We start from the raw sequence: 13446 nt of genomic DNA, 5'->3' as shown, positions 1-13446 counted from the left end.
GTGCAAAGCAGCAGTTCTCCTCAGGGGAAATGCTCTGTGTGACTCAGAGATCACCTGTAACTTTGGGAGATCTCCAGGTACCACCAGGAGGTTGGCAGTCCTAGCAAGCCCTGAGAATCTATTTTCCCAGGGTTGGAAATGGTTGCTAGGGCAAGAGAAACCTGGGAAGACAGGAATCCTTGTGCAGGCTGTCCTTGCACTGGATCTGGGTGAAGCAGCCCTCATCTGGCTCTTGATTCTGTGGAGATAGCAGGCAGATCACTGTGGGAACCAGGAAGCAGGGCTTGTTTTATTGTCTTATATTTACCTGCATATATGCATGCGCATGTGTGTTTGAATGCTAAACAATAATTTGTGAAAGTGGCACTCATAGTTTGGAACTGGGATCTGGGACGCCCAAATTTGAGAACACGAAACCTTATACCCAGAATTAAACATTGCAGGTCTTAAACGTGGCAACCCACCTGACTATCATTCATATGTGCTTCTCCAATCTGTGGGTTCAGTTTGTGTCTGCACCCACTCCCACACTGCTAACATGATCTGTCTTTCCTGGCACCTAACAGTTTTCCATTTTTTAGATCTCCAGCGCCAAAACGACAGGGAGGAGAGAAAAGTGAAGAAATCCCGAAAGGATCTACAGCTGTACGACACCCCCTATGAGGAGAAGGAACCAGAGGCCAACCTGGAGGGCTCCTCTGCCGATAAACCCCGCGAGAGCCGTCTGCCCCAGGATGATGAGAGGCCAGCGGATGAGTACGACCAGCCGTGGGAGTGGAAGAAGAACCACATTTCTCGAGCTTTTGCAGGTGAGGGTCTAGCGTGCCTGTTCACTGAGGGTCCTAGGGTGGTAGTGGTGGGGGGTGTATATTGTGATACTCTAGAATAGCGGTCCCCAACCTTCTTGTAGTCGGGGACCGCCTCTGAGGGTGGGAGAGAGCCAGCGGCCCGGCCACAGCAGCTGCACGTAAACGCGCACACGCAGTTGCCGCACATGCGTGTTTTTGCCCCTAGGTGGCGCTAACGTGCATGCGCAGAACAGCCACACGTGCGCATTTTTGCCAGCAGGGGGCGCAAACGCGCATGCTCGGTGGCTCCGCACGTGCACGTATGCGTTGCTGGCGTGCCAGCGGCCGCGCCTGCCTCTTCCACCCTCTCGCTGCAGGGGGGGAAGGCAGGTGTGGCCGCTGGCGGCCCGATACCATGGCCTTAGCGGCCCGGTACCGGGCCGCGGACCGGGGGTTGACGACCCATGCTCTAGAAAGCAACAGCACAGAACTAAGTATACCATTCTGGTGCAGCTAGATCAAGATGGGCAGCTGTGTTAGTCTGTTTGTAGCAGGAGAAAAGAGCCAGAGTCCAGCAGCCCCTTCAGGACTGACAAGGGCAAGGGATGAGTCACTGCTTACTACTTCTTTGGGAGCAAATTTCTGCTTTTTGAGAACCTTAATGTCCTTTGTCATAAAAAGTGCACATGTGTCTAGTCCTCATGGGTGCAAAGATATGCTCAAAGGGGTGTTGAGAGCTGATTGCTTGGTGGTGGAGTGTTTACTCCCATAGGTGTGCAGGATGCAGTATCTAGACATAACATTCAGGATCCTGAGCATCCCACATTTAAAAACAATGTAAGGTTCTAGCCCTCGTGACCACAAAGGAATGTCTGAAAGAACGGGGGCCAAAATTTCAGAAAGGAGTTGGGCAAATTTTTCAAACACTTCACTTATTTGCCACAGCATTTTTATCCCGCTTTCTATGCCATAAATGGTGACTCACGTTTTTTTCTGCACATAGTTGAATTCAGCATAGAACATTAAATGCTCCACAGCACAGATTAGGCAGAACTCTGTTCTCAGGGTCAGAGATGGAGAAGGGAGAAATCAAACAGAAACTGAAAGACAAGCAGGTTTTGAAATGCGTGTTGAAAACCTGAGCCAAACAATCTTAGACCTGAACTCGGAATAATTGGGAGAGGGGAGCTGGGTCTGGTTAAAATAGTACCTGTTGCGCTCCAGTCCATGAGCAAATTAACACAAGAGTCTCACTATCACAAGCCAGTGGCTATATCTGAATCCTGTTCAGCTCTTCCTACTCGATTTCAGCCTCCTCCCCAAAGTTCCCCTATGACCGCTTTGCCTCTGTTATTGGCCAGCCAGCGTTTCTCAGTCCAATGAACCCCTCTGCTTGGTGTAGCGGCTAAGAGTGGCGGCCTCCAATCTGGAGAACTGGGTTTGATTCGCTGCCCTCCACGTGTAGCCCGCTGGGTAACCTTGGGCCCGTCACAGCTCTCCAAGAGCTCTCTTCGCCTCATCTACTTCACAGGATATTGCTGTGGGGCAAGGAAGGGAAAGGTGTTTGGAAACCACTTTGAGACTCCTTCGGGTAGTAAAAAGTGGGGTGCAAAAAAATCTCTTCTTCTGATTTCTCTTTCGCGTCTCTGTGACACAAACCAATGCTTCCCATTGTTTGTGCTGCTGAACAATGCTCCCCATTGTTTGTGCTGCTGAACATTGTTTGTGCTGCTGAACAATGCTCCCCATTGTTTGTGCCCCTTCTCATGTGACTTGTGACCCCGAAGGATCAGCACCTTGCATAGCGTTGCATCTGGTCAGCAGGGCTCTTTTGCAGGGGGGCTGGCTGTTGACGTGTGCTTGCACCACCGGTTCCCTCCCTTGGGCAATGTATGCACCAGGGCCAATGTCGCAGGGCCCATGGAAAATCTGGCACCGTAGGATGTGTGCTCTGGCTTGGCACCTTCGCATCCAGAGTTTCAGACAGGAGCAATGTTGTTCTGCAGAAGAGCTGCTAAACTCACGTTGAGGAGCACCAGAGAGACCAACAAGAGTTTCAGGGGATACCTGAAGACCCTGTTGGCCTCCAAAGGTGCTTCTGGTCTTGAATCTAGGTGCTCACATTACATGGCGATCATGGCACCAGAAGATGCTCAGAAGTGCTTGGATCTCATTCCCAGTCTGTGGGGTGGGAGCTGGGTACTTAAGTGTTCAGTTTGGCTATCTATAGTCTGCCTGTCTTGCTGAGATGCCAGGGGTATTACACAGAGGGCGGGTCAAGTCATGAACAGAACAAGAGGGCTCACTTCGGCTGCAGAAACTGGAGTCATCTCAAGACAGAAGATGTTTTTTTTGTCCCCTGCTTTTCACTACCCGAAGGAGTCTCAAAGCGGCTTCCGGTTGTCTTCCTTCCCCTCCCTACAACAGACAACTTGTGAGGTAGGTGGGACTGAGAGAGCTCTGACAGCGCTGAGTCTGGCCCGAGGCCACCCATTTGGCTGCATGTGGAGGAGGAGTGGGGAATCAAACTGGTTCTGCAGATTAGAGGCAGCCTCTCTTAGCCACAGCCCCATGCTGGCTCTCAGAGCGAAAAGAAATCATGAGCTAGTGAGCATAACCCAATGAGTGCAGTAGAAGCGACCTGGTCTGGAGCAGACCCCCATGGCCTGGCAGCAACACAAGCCCCTGAGGCCACTGTCCCTGTCCCTTGGCCAAGGCAGCTTTCTGAGCAGATTGCTCCTATGCCGTCCTGTTGATCTGTGCCAAAAGCCCTCCTGAGCAGGTCTGCTTTGCACAGTTTGCAGAAAGCCCGGCAAGTGGGAGAGCTCCTCTGGGAGGCCAGTTCCTCAGGTGGGGGCCGTAAGACGTCCGAAGAGGGGCAGGTGTCAGTTTTGCCTGTCTGCAGGACGGTACCCGCAGAAGGGTAAATGCAACAAAAGACAGACATGGTTGGCTTTGGGAGTCCTGAAGGGAGGCCATGCTTTTTCTCTGGGGATGCCAACTTCCAGGGGGGACCTGGGGATCCCTCAGAATTACAGCTCATCTTCAAGCAACAGAGATCACTGTCCCCAGAAAGAATGGCTGCACAGAAGGAAGACACTATGGCCTCATTCCCTGCTGAAGTCTCTTCCCTCCCCTGACTCCGCCTTCTGCAGGTTCCACCTCCAGGGTCTCCAGGTTTTTCCCAACCTGGAGCTGGCAACCCTGTTTATCTCACCCTGATGCACAGGGGAGGTCTGAAGAAGGGAGACAACTGGGACTTGGCAGTCCAGACTCAACAAGCATTAAGTCACCCTGACAAACTAGGTGAGGCTCCACGCAGCCCCCCTGGTCCCACTGAATAAAAACCCCTATTTTCAAGTTTTGTTTCCTGTACTGATTTCTTCTCTGTGCAAACATGGTGCCTGAGAGCTATGCAGGAAGGTGCATACGTAGAGCAATAACAATCCGTTTTTCAAATGTTTGAGGGTAGAAAAAAGTGAATGCTCTTTTGAACATGTGCCACCAATTTGAGTGGAGGGGCCTCCAACCATCCCTCCCTCTTTTTCAGCCTGCTGTAGACAGTCTGTTGGCATACTGGGTGTATGTCATACCTGATCCTTCTACTCCAAAATTACAGTTTAAAAAACTAAGTATATAATACAAACAGGAGAAAACCTGTGAATAAGGTTTAAAAAGTTGGGAGGGGGGAACAGATCAACATCACCATATATGCTCATAAAGGTAAAGGTAAAGGTAAAGGTATCCCCTGCGCAAGCACCGAATCATGTCTGACCCTTGGGGTGACGCCCTCCAGCGTTTTCATGGCAGACTCAATACGGGGTGGTTTGCCAGTGCCTTCCCCAGTCATTACTGTTTTACCCCCCAGCGAGCTAAGTACTCATTTTACCAACCTCGGAAGGATGGAAGGCTGAATCAACCTTGAGCTGGCTGCTGGGATTGAACTCCCAGCCTCATGGGCAGAGCTTTCAGCTAGCATTTCTGCTGCCTTACCACTCTGTGCCACAAGAGGCTCATATATGCTCATATCACCTGATAAATGTTTAACAAATTTAAAACATATATGAACAATTCATTAACTTCCACCTTTTTGGGAAACCCTTTCAGGACCATCACGAAACCCCAGGGGTTCCCAAAACCCTGGTTGCGCAAACCTGGGCTACGGAGGGTGCACCTTTTCACAAAGACATGTTATTTTGTGACGTTTGTTAGCCAGCAGGTATTGCTCTACCTTTAGACACAAGAGGATCTAGTAAAGCCTTGCATCGAAAGAAAGGGGGCTAGGAATAAGGGCCCCGGGCCTGGGGTTACTAGTGTGGCCCACTGTGGCTGATGTCCCCCGCACCATCACTTATTGGCTCTCCACCAGCTGTGCTCCGTTCTGCCTGCGTCACCTCAGTTTGTGGGTTCTGTGGGTCAGAACTTGGAAGGAATCCTGCAAGAATTCGAAGAGAATAGAACATTTTAACATTTCCCCCTTAATATCATTTCAGGTAACAAAAACACAGAACTTAGTGACTCAATGGAAGGGTGATCTTTTAAAGTACAAATAATTTATGCCTCCCTCCACACACACACACACACACACACACACACACACACACACACACACACACAGCCTGCCGCCTGCAAATTCCACCTTTCCCCCTCTTGCTGGGGGACCAAGACATCTCCTGAGGAGTCCTCTGGGTGCCAGCTTGCCAGATAAGGGTCCCAAATGAGCTCCCCAAGGTTTTAAGAGCCCCTGAGGATGGTGCCAGCTCCTCCACAGGGCCGTCTGGCTTCCCTCTTGTGCTCTTCACGCATTCTCCCACCCTTCGGCATCTATAGCAGCCTTTGTCAACCTTTTCACTGTGGAGGAGCCCTTGAAATAATAACTGGTAAGTGGCAGAAATGCTCTCTGAAGCTGTCTGCCCATGAGGCTGGGGGTTCGATCCCAGCAGCCGGCTCAAGGTTGACTCAGCCTTCCATCCTTCCGAGGTGGGTAAAATGAGTACCCAGCTTGCTTGCTGGGGGGTAAACGGTAATGACTGGGGAAGGCACTGGCAAACCACCCCGCACTGAGTCTGCTAGAGGGCGTCACCCCAAGGGTCAGACATGACCCGGTGCTTGCACAGGGGGTACCTTTACCTTTTACAATGAAGGCCTTACTGCCAGTTTGTTCGCTTTTTGGCTGCACGCTCAACTGACAGGGCATTCCTGTTCTGCCTCCTGGAGGTGGGCAGCCCCTGGGAAGGGCCACTGCTACAGACCAGTGTTTGAAAAAGAGACTAGAGGACTTTTAGGGAGGGCGTACCCTGAGTGCTGAGTGATGCCCCTCAGCCGAATATGTGGAGGACTGCAGTTTTGCCGAGTTCTTTCTGAGGTTTCTGTGCAAAGCCAGCATGGGGTCATGGTTAAGAGCAGCAGACAGACTTTGCTCTGGAGGGCTGGGTTTGATTCCTCCACTTCTCCCCAGCTTGGGCCAGGCACCGTTCTCTCAGAGCTGTTTTGCCCAGCATTTCTCTCAGGGCTCTCTCAGCTCCACCTCCCTCACAGGGAGCCTGTTGTGGGGAGAGGAAGGGAAAGGTGTTTGTAAGCTGCTTTGAGGCTCCTTCGGGTAGTGAAAAGCAGGGCATGGAAAAACTAGCTCCTCCTTCCCGTAGCCAGCTCTGAATTGAGTGAGAGAAAGCTTTTAAAAATGTTTCAGATCCATTTCCGAATGGCTTCTGGAGTTGCCTCTCCTCCCCACAGACCGCCCAGCTTGACTTTATTCAGGGCCACTGAAGATGGATGTGGGCTCCTGCTGGTGATCAGAGAAGCATAAACTGTTCTTAATAAAGCCGGAGGCGTGGGGGGGGGGGAGGGCCCGCTGGTCTTCCTTGGGGGGGGGCGGGGGAGGCGCTTGGAAAGGATCCCTTCTCTGTCCTCCTCGCATCTCATCATGCCGAATGGCTGGAAATTTTTTTGTCAGGCTGGCTGGGTGGCTCTCTTTGCGCTTCACGTCACGGTGGAATGAGCTGGAGAGCAGCGTGAAACCTCTGCGCAGGTGCCTTTTTGCTTCCTAATGTGCCAGGTAGAACCACGCTCTTCCCCGCTCTCTATGGAGCCGCATTATAAATCTCTCCTCCCTGGCCCACCCCCCCACCCCCCTGCTGTGATTTGGCAAAGGATGCTGTTTCCAATCTGAAGGTCAGATGGACCTACTGGATGGGGGGTACGCTTCTAGGTAACACTGTGTGTGAACGAGACCTTGGGGTACTTGTGGATTGTAAACTAAACATGAGCAGGCAGTGTGATGCAGCGGTAAAAAAGGTGAATGCCATTTTGGGCTGTATCAACATCAAAATCACAAGATGTCATTGTATACGGCACTGGTCAGACCACACCTGGAGTACTGTGTGTAGTTCTGGAGGCCTCACTTCAAGAAGGACGAAGATAAAATTGAAAGGGTACAGAGGAGAGCGACGAAGATGATCTGGGGCCAAGGGACCAAACCCTATGAAGATAGGTTGAGGGACTTGGGAATGTTCAGCCTGGAGAAAAGGAGGTTGAGAGGAGACATGATAGCCCTCTTTAAGTATTTGAAAGGTTGTCACTTGGAGGAGGGCAGGATGCTGTTTCTGTTAGCTGCATAGGAAAGGACACGCAGTAATGGGTTTAAACTACAAGTACAACGATATAGGCTAGATATCAGGAAAAAAAATTTCACAGTCAGAGTAGTTCAGCAGTGGAATAGGCTGCCTAAGGAGGTGGTGAGCTCCCCCTCACTGGCAGTTTTCAAGCAAAGGTTGGATACACACTTTTCTTGGATGCTTTAGGATGCTTAGGGCTGATCCTGCGTTGAGCAGGGGGTTGGACTAGATGGCCTGTATGGCCCCTTCCAACTCTATGATTCTATGTGTAAGTACCCTGTCTCTGCCTGAGTCTCTGATCTGGGTGGGTCTTCCCTTGACCCCTCTCTTTGTCGGTGTGGCCCCTGGGGTGTTCAGTTTCTCCTGAGGCCAAACTGCAGCACAATGGCCTGCCCTCAGAAGAGGCTGCCCGTTGTGCCTCAGCAGAAGTCAGTGTTCTGGCTTGACTAGCCTCAGCTCTGTGGGTGTGGCTAGACCTGTTGGGTCTTTGTATCAGGTGGGCTATATACAGATAATGGAATTGTCCTGCTTCGGAAGAGGCTGCTTGATGAAACCCTTCCAGAGTCACTGCCTCCTTCCAAACATGCAAGAAAGATGTTCTCATGCATTTCTACAGTTAACTGTGAGTGTGGTAAAGGTAAAGGTACCCCCTGTGCAAGCACCAAGTCATGTCTGACCCTTGGGGTGACGCCCTCTAGCGTTTTCATGGCAGACTCAATACGGGGTGGTTTGCCAGTGCCTTCCCCAGTCATTACCGTTTACCCCCCAGCAAGCTGGGTACTCATTTTAGCGACCTCGGAAGGATGGAAGGCTGAGTCAGCCTTGAGCCGGCTGCTGGGATTGAACTCCCAGCCTCATGGGCAGACAGCTTCAGACAGCATTTCTGGTGCCTTACCACTCTGCGCCACAAGAGGCTCGTTAGTGTGGTAGATGTCTCTAATTGGGAGGGGGGAACAGGGAGAGGAACCTACATCTAATATGAAGAAAGCCTCTTTGTCCAGGGTCCCCGTGGCTGGGACTCGAGCCACGCAGCTGAGGGGCATGACGCCATTGGCAACCTGGTTTAGCCAGTGAGAGCGTCTCCCAGCAGAAGCTGCCGTCACTGCAGATAGCTTTTCGGAAACTGCGTGGGTTTCCGAATTTGGTCCAGTGACCAGACATGATAGGATCATTCAAAAAAATTATGGGGGGGAATGCAGTAGGAATCATCTGTTCTTGGGGAGGGCTCCCTGTCGCATCTTTGCCTGAGTCTGGTTTGCTTGCTGTGAGCCGTCTGGGTAACTTTGGAAGAGGCTGCCTGATGTATCTCTGCATGAGTCCTTCCAGTATGCTTGTCTGTTTCCCATGGGGAAAAGAAATGCAGGCAAGGGAGATTCTTCTCTTACTCCTTTCACAAACTATGAAGGAAATTTGGTACAAAGAGGGACTTATTAACCCACCCTGCGCTCCCCCCCCCCAATTGTACAAGGCGGGAGGGAGAAAGAGACCCTTTAGGGAGGGGGAACTCAGTTAGCCCCTGAGCATTTGAGGGGAACCTTTAGGGATGACTGAAGGGGAAGAGGCGGGAGAGGGAAGGACAGCTGCCGTTCTTCCCTTGTCTGTCTGTCATTCGATCTTTTCTTTTTATCATGTCTGTTTTGTCTCCCCTGCTCCCCCCCTCGTCCCTTTTCTGCTTCTCTTCCCCTTTCACCTGCCTTCTTTCCTTTTCCCACCATCTTCCATCTCTCCTCTCCTCTTACCTGCATCCTTCTCTCCCTTCCCCTCCTCTCCTGGGGTCCTCCCCCCCTTCTCACCTCTCCCTTCCTGTAAACACCTGGCCCTCACCCCCCTCCCCATTTGCCCATGATCTCCTTTTCTCTCCCCTCCCCTGCTTTCTCCCCACTCCTCCTCCCATCTGGTTCTCCTCCTCTCCCCTGCAGTAGACATTAAGGAGGCTAAAGTTCTGCCCTGGCCACCACCGGTGGGACAGCTCATGGGGACAGAGGAACCCCTAGATCCAGAAGGTGATGTCTTGTTTTAACCCCTCCCCCCCACATCCCCCTCCCATTTGCTGTTTTTCCTGCCACTGAGAATTCTGTTCTCCCCTTCTTCCTCCTCAGTGCATGGGGGACACAAGGACATTGTGTGTGTGTGTGTGTGCAGGCGAGGGTGGTGGTGGTGGGGAGATAGCTATTGCTGGAGCAGCAGTCACTTGACTCCAGGTTCAGGGGGTGGTCCCAGGTTTCCTAGTTTAGGGTCAAAAGGTTTATGCAAGCAGGCAGACATCCAATGGATATAGCTTCCCAATAGTATATCTCTGGACTGGGGAGGGAGCATCGGGCTCTTTTGGGCTTTGTTTTAAAGTCCTTGATGGCGGGGCAGGACACCAGTGAGGAATGGCAAGGGGGTTCCTCTGATAAAATCAAAGTCTACATGGAAAGATAATCTAGTTTCACACCTGAATGGGGCTAGTCCTCAGGGATCCAGAGACAAGAATGGCAGGGAGTGCACATTCATATTTTGGCCTGCCAGTTGAAGGAGTACAGCCAGAGAAACCCTTATAATTCTTATATATGGTGGCTGGATGGGGTCGGCAAGAGGTATTCCCAGTATTGAAGAGAAAATGTAGGGGGAAGAGCTGTTTTAAGATGAGACTGGGGGCTGGCTAGGAATAATAGAATCCTAGAGTGGGAAGGGGCCACACAGGCCCTCTAGTCCCACCCCCTGCTCAATGCAGGGTCAGCCTCAAGCATCCAGGATAAGCATCTGTCTAACTGCTGCTTGAAGACCACCAGTGAGGGGGAACTCCCCACCTCCTTAGGCAGGCCAACCCACTGCTAAACTATACTCATAGAATCCTAGAGTGGGAAGGGGCCATACAGGCCATCTAGTCCAACCCCCTGCTCAATGCAGGGTCAGCCTCAAGCATCCAGGAGAAGGATCTGTCCAACTACTGGCAGTCCAACAAGACTACCCGTGAGGGGGAGCTCCCTACCTCCTTCGGCAGCTGACTCTGACTGTGAAATTTCCCCCCCTGATACCTAGGTGATACCATTGTACACAACAGGCTTGATATGGGTGTTCTATAAATAGGTAAGTAAACAAACAACACAAGTAATGTAGTTTAAACCCATTGAGGGTCCTGTCCTCTGCTGCCAACAGGAATGTTTCCCTGCCCTCCTCCAAGTGACAATTTTTCAAATACTTCAAGACAGCAATCCTATCCCCTTTCAACCCCCTCTTCTGCAGGCTGAACATGCCCAGGTCGCTCAGCCTTTCCTCCTAGGGCTTGGTCCCCAGGCCCCAGATCACCCAGATCCAGCCTTGGTTGTCATTTTGGAGTGCATCAGGATGCAGGAGAAATCACCCACTTCCAGAACTTCAGACCCATGGATCTGCTGGCAAGGAATGGGTTTTTCAGCTCGGAGCTTTATTTTCCTTGAACACCAATAAAAAAACAGGTTGCTGGATTGAGAGCATTTTCCGTAAATGTGCTTGGCTGGTTTAGGGGTGAAGGACCAGCTGCTCAGGGGCAGGAGGGATTTGGAAAGACTTCTCTCTCCGAGGTACCTTGTTCCCCCTAGCACGTCTCTGTGCCTTGGGGTTGTTCCCCCCCCTCCCCGTCCTCCTCCTTCCTCTTTTCTCTTCTCTTCTTTTTCATTTCTCCAACTTGCCAGTCACGCATGTCTCATGCCAGCTTGCATGTCGATAATTTTCTGAGTGTGTTCTGTGGCCTGTGGGTATCGCCCACCAATTTGCACTGCTCTTTGCCTCTCTCTGGAACCCGATTTTGCATTGTTTAGATACTCGGAAGAGCCTCTTGTGGTGCAGAGGGGTAAGAGGCAGAAATGCTGTCTGAAGCTGTCTGCCCATGAGGTTGGGAGTTCGATCCCAGCAGCTGGCTCAAGGTTGACTCAGCCTTCCACCCTTCCGAGGTCGGTAAAATTAGTACCCAGCTTGCTGGGGGGTAAACGGTAATGACTGGGGAAGGCACTGGCAAACCACCCCGTGTTGAGTCTGCCATGAAAACGCTGGAGGGCGTCACCCCACATGACCCGGTGCTTGCACTGGGGATACCTTTACCTTTAACTTAGATACTCCACCCTGCCAACCTATTTTGGGGGAGGGGGAGCAATGTCTTGTCTAATGGTAAATATTGAGGATGATACTGCGATTTTGATTTCTATCAGTATCTGAATTGTAAAAACAGGACAAAATCTTTATGAAAGTTGGTGAACTTGCACTAACTCCCAGATAGAAATGAGGGAAATTGTATAATAAAACTGCCAGGGGACAACAGCTCTTTCTTGTCGATTATCTTTTGATCTGAAAGATAAACTATATAATCTTCTGTAGTAAGAATAAATACATAGTAAGAGCCTCTTGTGGCGCAGAATGGTAAAGCAGCAGAGATGCAGTCTGAAAGCTCTGCCCATGAGGCCGGGAGTTCAATCCCAGCAGCTGGCTCAAGGTTGACTCAGCCTTCCATCCTTCCGAGGTTGGTAAAATGAGGACCCAGCTTGCTGGAGGGTAAACGGTAATGACTGGGGAAGGCACTGGCAAACCACCCCGTATTGAGTCTGCCAAGAAAACGCTGGAGGGCGTCACCCCAAGGGTCAGACATGACTCGGTGCTTGCACAGGGGATACCTTTACCTTTACCTTAAAATGTTCAAACATAAAGCTTCAGCAGTAACTATTTTCTGAGGTAAAACTAGTTTCAGAGAAACTTTACTTTTCTGTTTACATCAAGTTTCAATTTGGTTCTGTTATACTGTTACTTTTCTGACATTCTCAATATCGAAGCAAAGGTTATTTTATTTTTTTCTGACTGACATAAACATGACCAGAGACGCTCTAACTCTCTACAAAGCAGTCACTAACCATGAAAGCTAACAGGAACAGAATCCTTCCATCATGCATCACTTCTGTATTATACAGAAGTGTATAAGCAGAGAAGGTGCATGCAAGAACAAGAATTCCAGCACCATGAACAAACCTGAAGCAGACTCCCAGCAGCTATTCTCCAGGAGCTATTCTCTCTTATTTATTTATTTATTTAGATTTTTATACTGCCCTTCCATATGGCTCTGGGTGGTTTACATAAAACTTCATAGGGTAATTACATAGAACATCATAACAAATATAACGATCATAACATATCAACTAGAACAATATTTCAACAGGAATGGTAACTTTGACAGAACCCTTAGGTAGGTTCAGTCATATTCAGTCATGGAAGGGGTGTTGGGGGGAGGATGACCAGCGGATGTTGTTTCTTGGTTGGCCTCGAGCAAATGCCTGGTGGAGGAGCTCCCTTTTGCAAGCTCTGCAAAATTGTGGGAGTTTGGACAGGGCCCTGATCTCTTCAGGGAGTTAATTCCACCTGATGAGGGCCAGGACAGAAAAAGCTCTGGCCCTTGTTGAGGTCCAACGTGCTTCCTTGGGGCCAGGGATCACCAGCCAGAGGTGGTGGAGCATAGAGCTCTTTTGGGAGTATAAGCAGATAGAGGGTATCCCTGGTACACTGGGCCCAGACCACGTATGGCCTTGAAGGTAAGAACCAAAACCTTAAGCCTAATCCAGAATTCAATTGGGAGCCAGCTGAGTTGTTGGAGTACAGGCTGGATGTGGGATCTCCATGGTGTATTGTTGAGAATCCTGGCCACAGTGTTCTGCACCAGTTGTAGTTTCTGGATCAAGAATGAGGGTAGGCCTGCGTAGAGCGAGTTGCAGAAGTCCAGTTGCATGGATCGTTGCATGGATCATTGTGGGTAGGTGTTCTGGGGCCAAGTAGGGCGCTAGTAGCTTGGCTTGGCAGATGTGGTAAAATGCCTTTGTGACCTGGGCTTCCATTGTAAGGGAAGCATCCAGGACCATGCCCAGGTTCCTGGTGGAGTGAGTCACTAAGAGCTACACAGTGTCCAGGGTGAGCAGATGCACTTCTTCACATGGTCCCTTCCTACCAAGCCACAGGATCTCCATCTTTGAAGGGTTGAGCCAATGAAGCATTTTCTCACTGCTTCCAGGCAGCTGGCTAATGCTTCTGGGGGAGAGTCAAGGTGT

At 50.6% G+C, this 13446-nt stretch overlaps 1 protein-coding gene across 7 annotated transcripts in view; it reads left to right on the top strand.

The window, feature by feature from the left end:
* The window catches only part of SHD (Src homology 2 domain containing transforming protein D), a 46550-nt gene that overhangs the window by 13395 nt on the left and 19709 nt on the right, over positions 1-13446 (top strand). For 5 of the 7 annotated variants that reach the window (XM_077331911.1, XM_077331912.1, XM_077331915.1 and 2 more), the window contains 2 exons: positions 582-809; positions 9322-9405. In XM_077331911.1, coding sequence (XP_077188026.1) covers positions 582-809; positions 9322-9405 — 312 coding nt within the window. The remainder of the gene's footprint in view (positions 1-581; positions 810-9321; positions 9406-13446) is intronic. The other 2 variants (XM_077331916.1, XM_077331917.1) reach the window with 2 other exon arrangements.

The sequence above is a fragment of the Paroedura picta genome, chromosome 4, assembly GCF_049243985.1.
Source record: "Paroedura picta isolate Pp20150507F chromosome 4, Ppicta_v3.0, whole genome shotgun sequence".
Taxonomy (NCBI): Eukaryota; Metazoa; Chordata; class Lepidosauria; order Squamata; family Gekkonidae; genus Paroedura; species Paroedura picta.
Note: the sequence above shows the minus strand (reverse complement) of the source record. Positions and strands in the feature narration are given on the sequence as shown.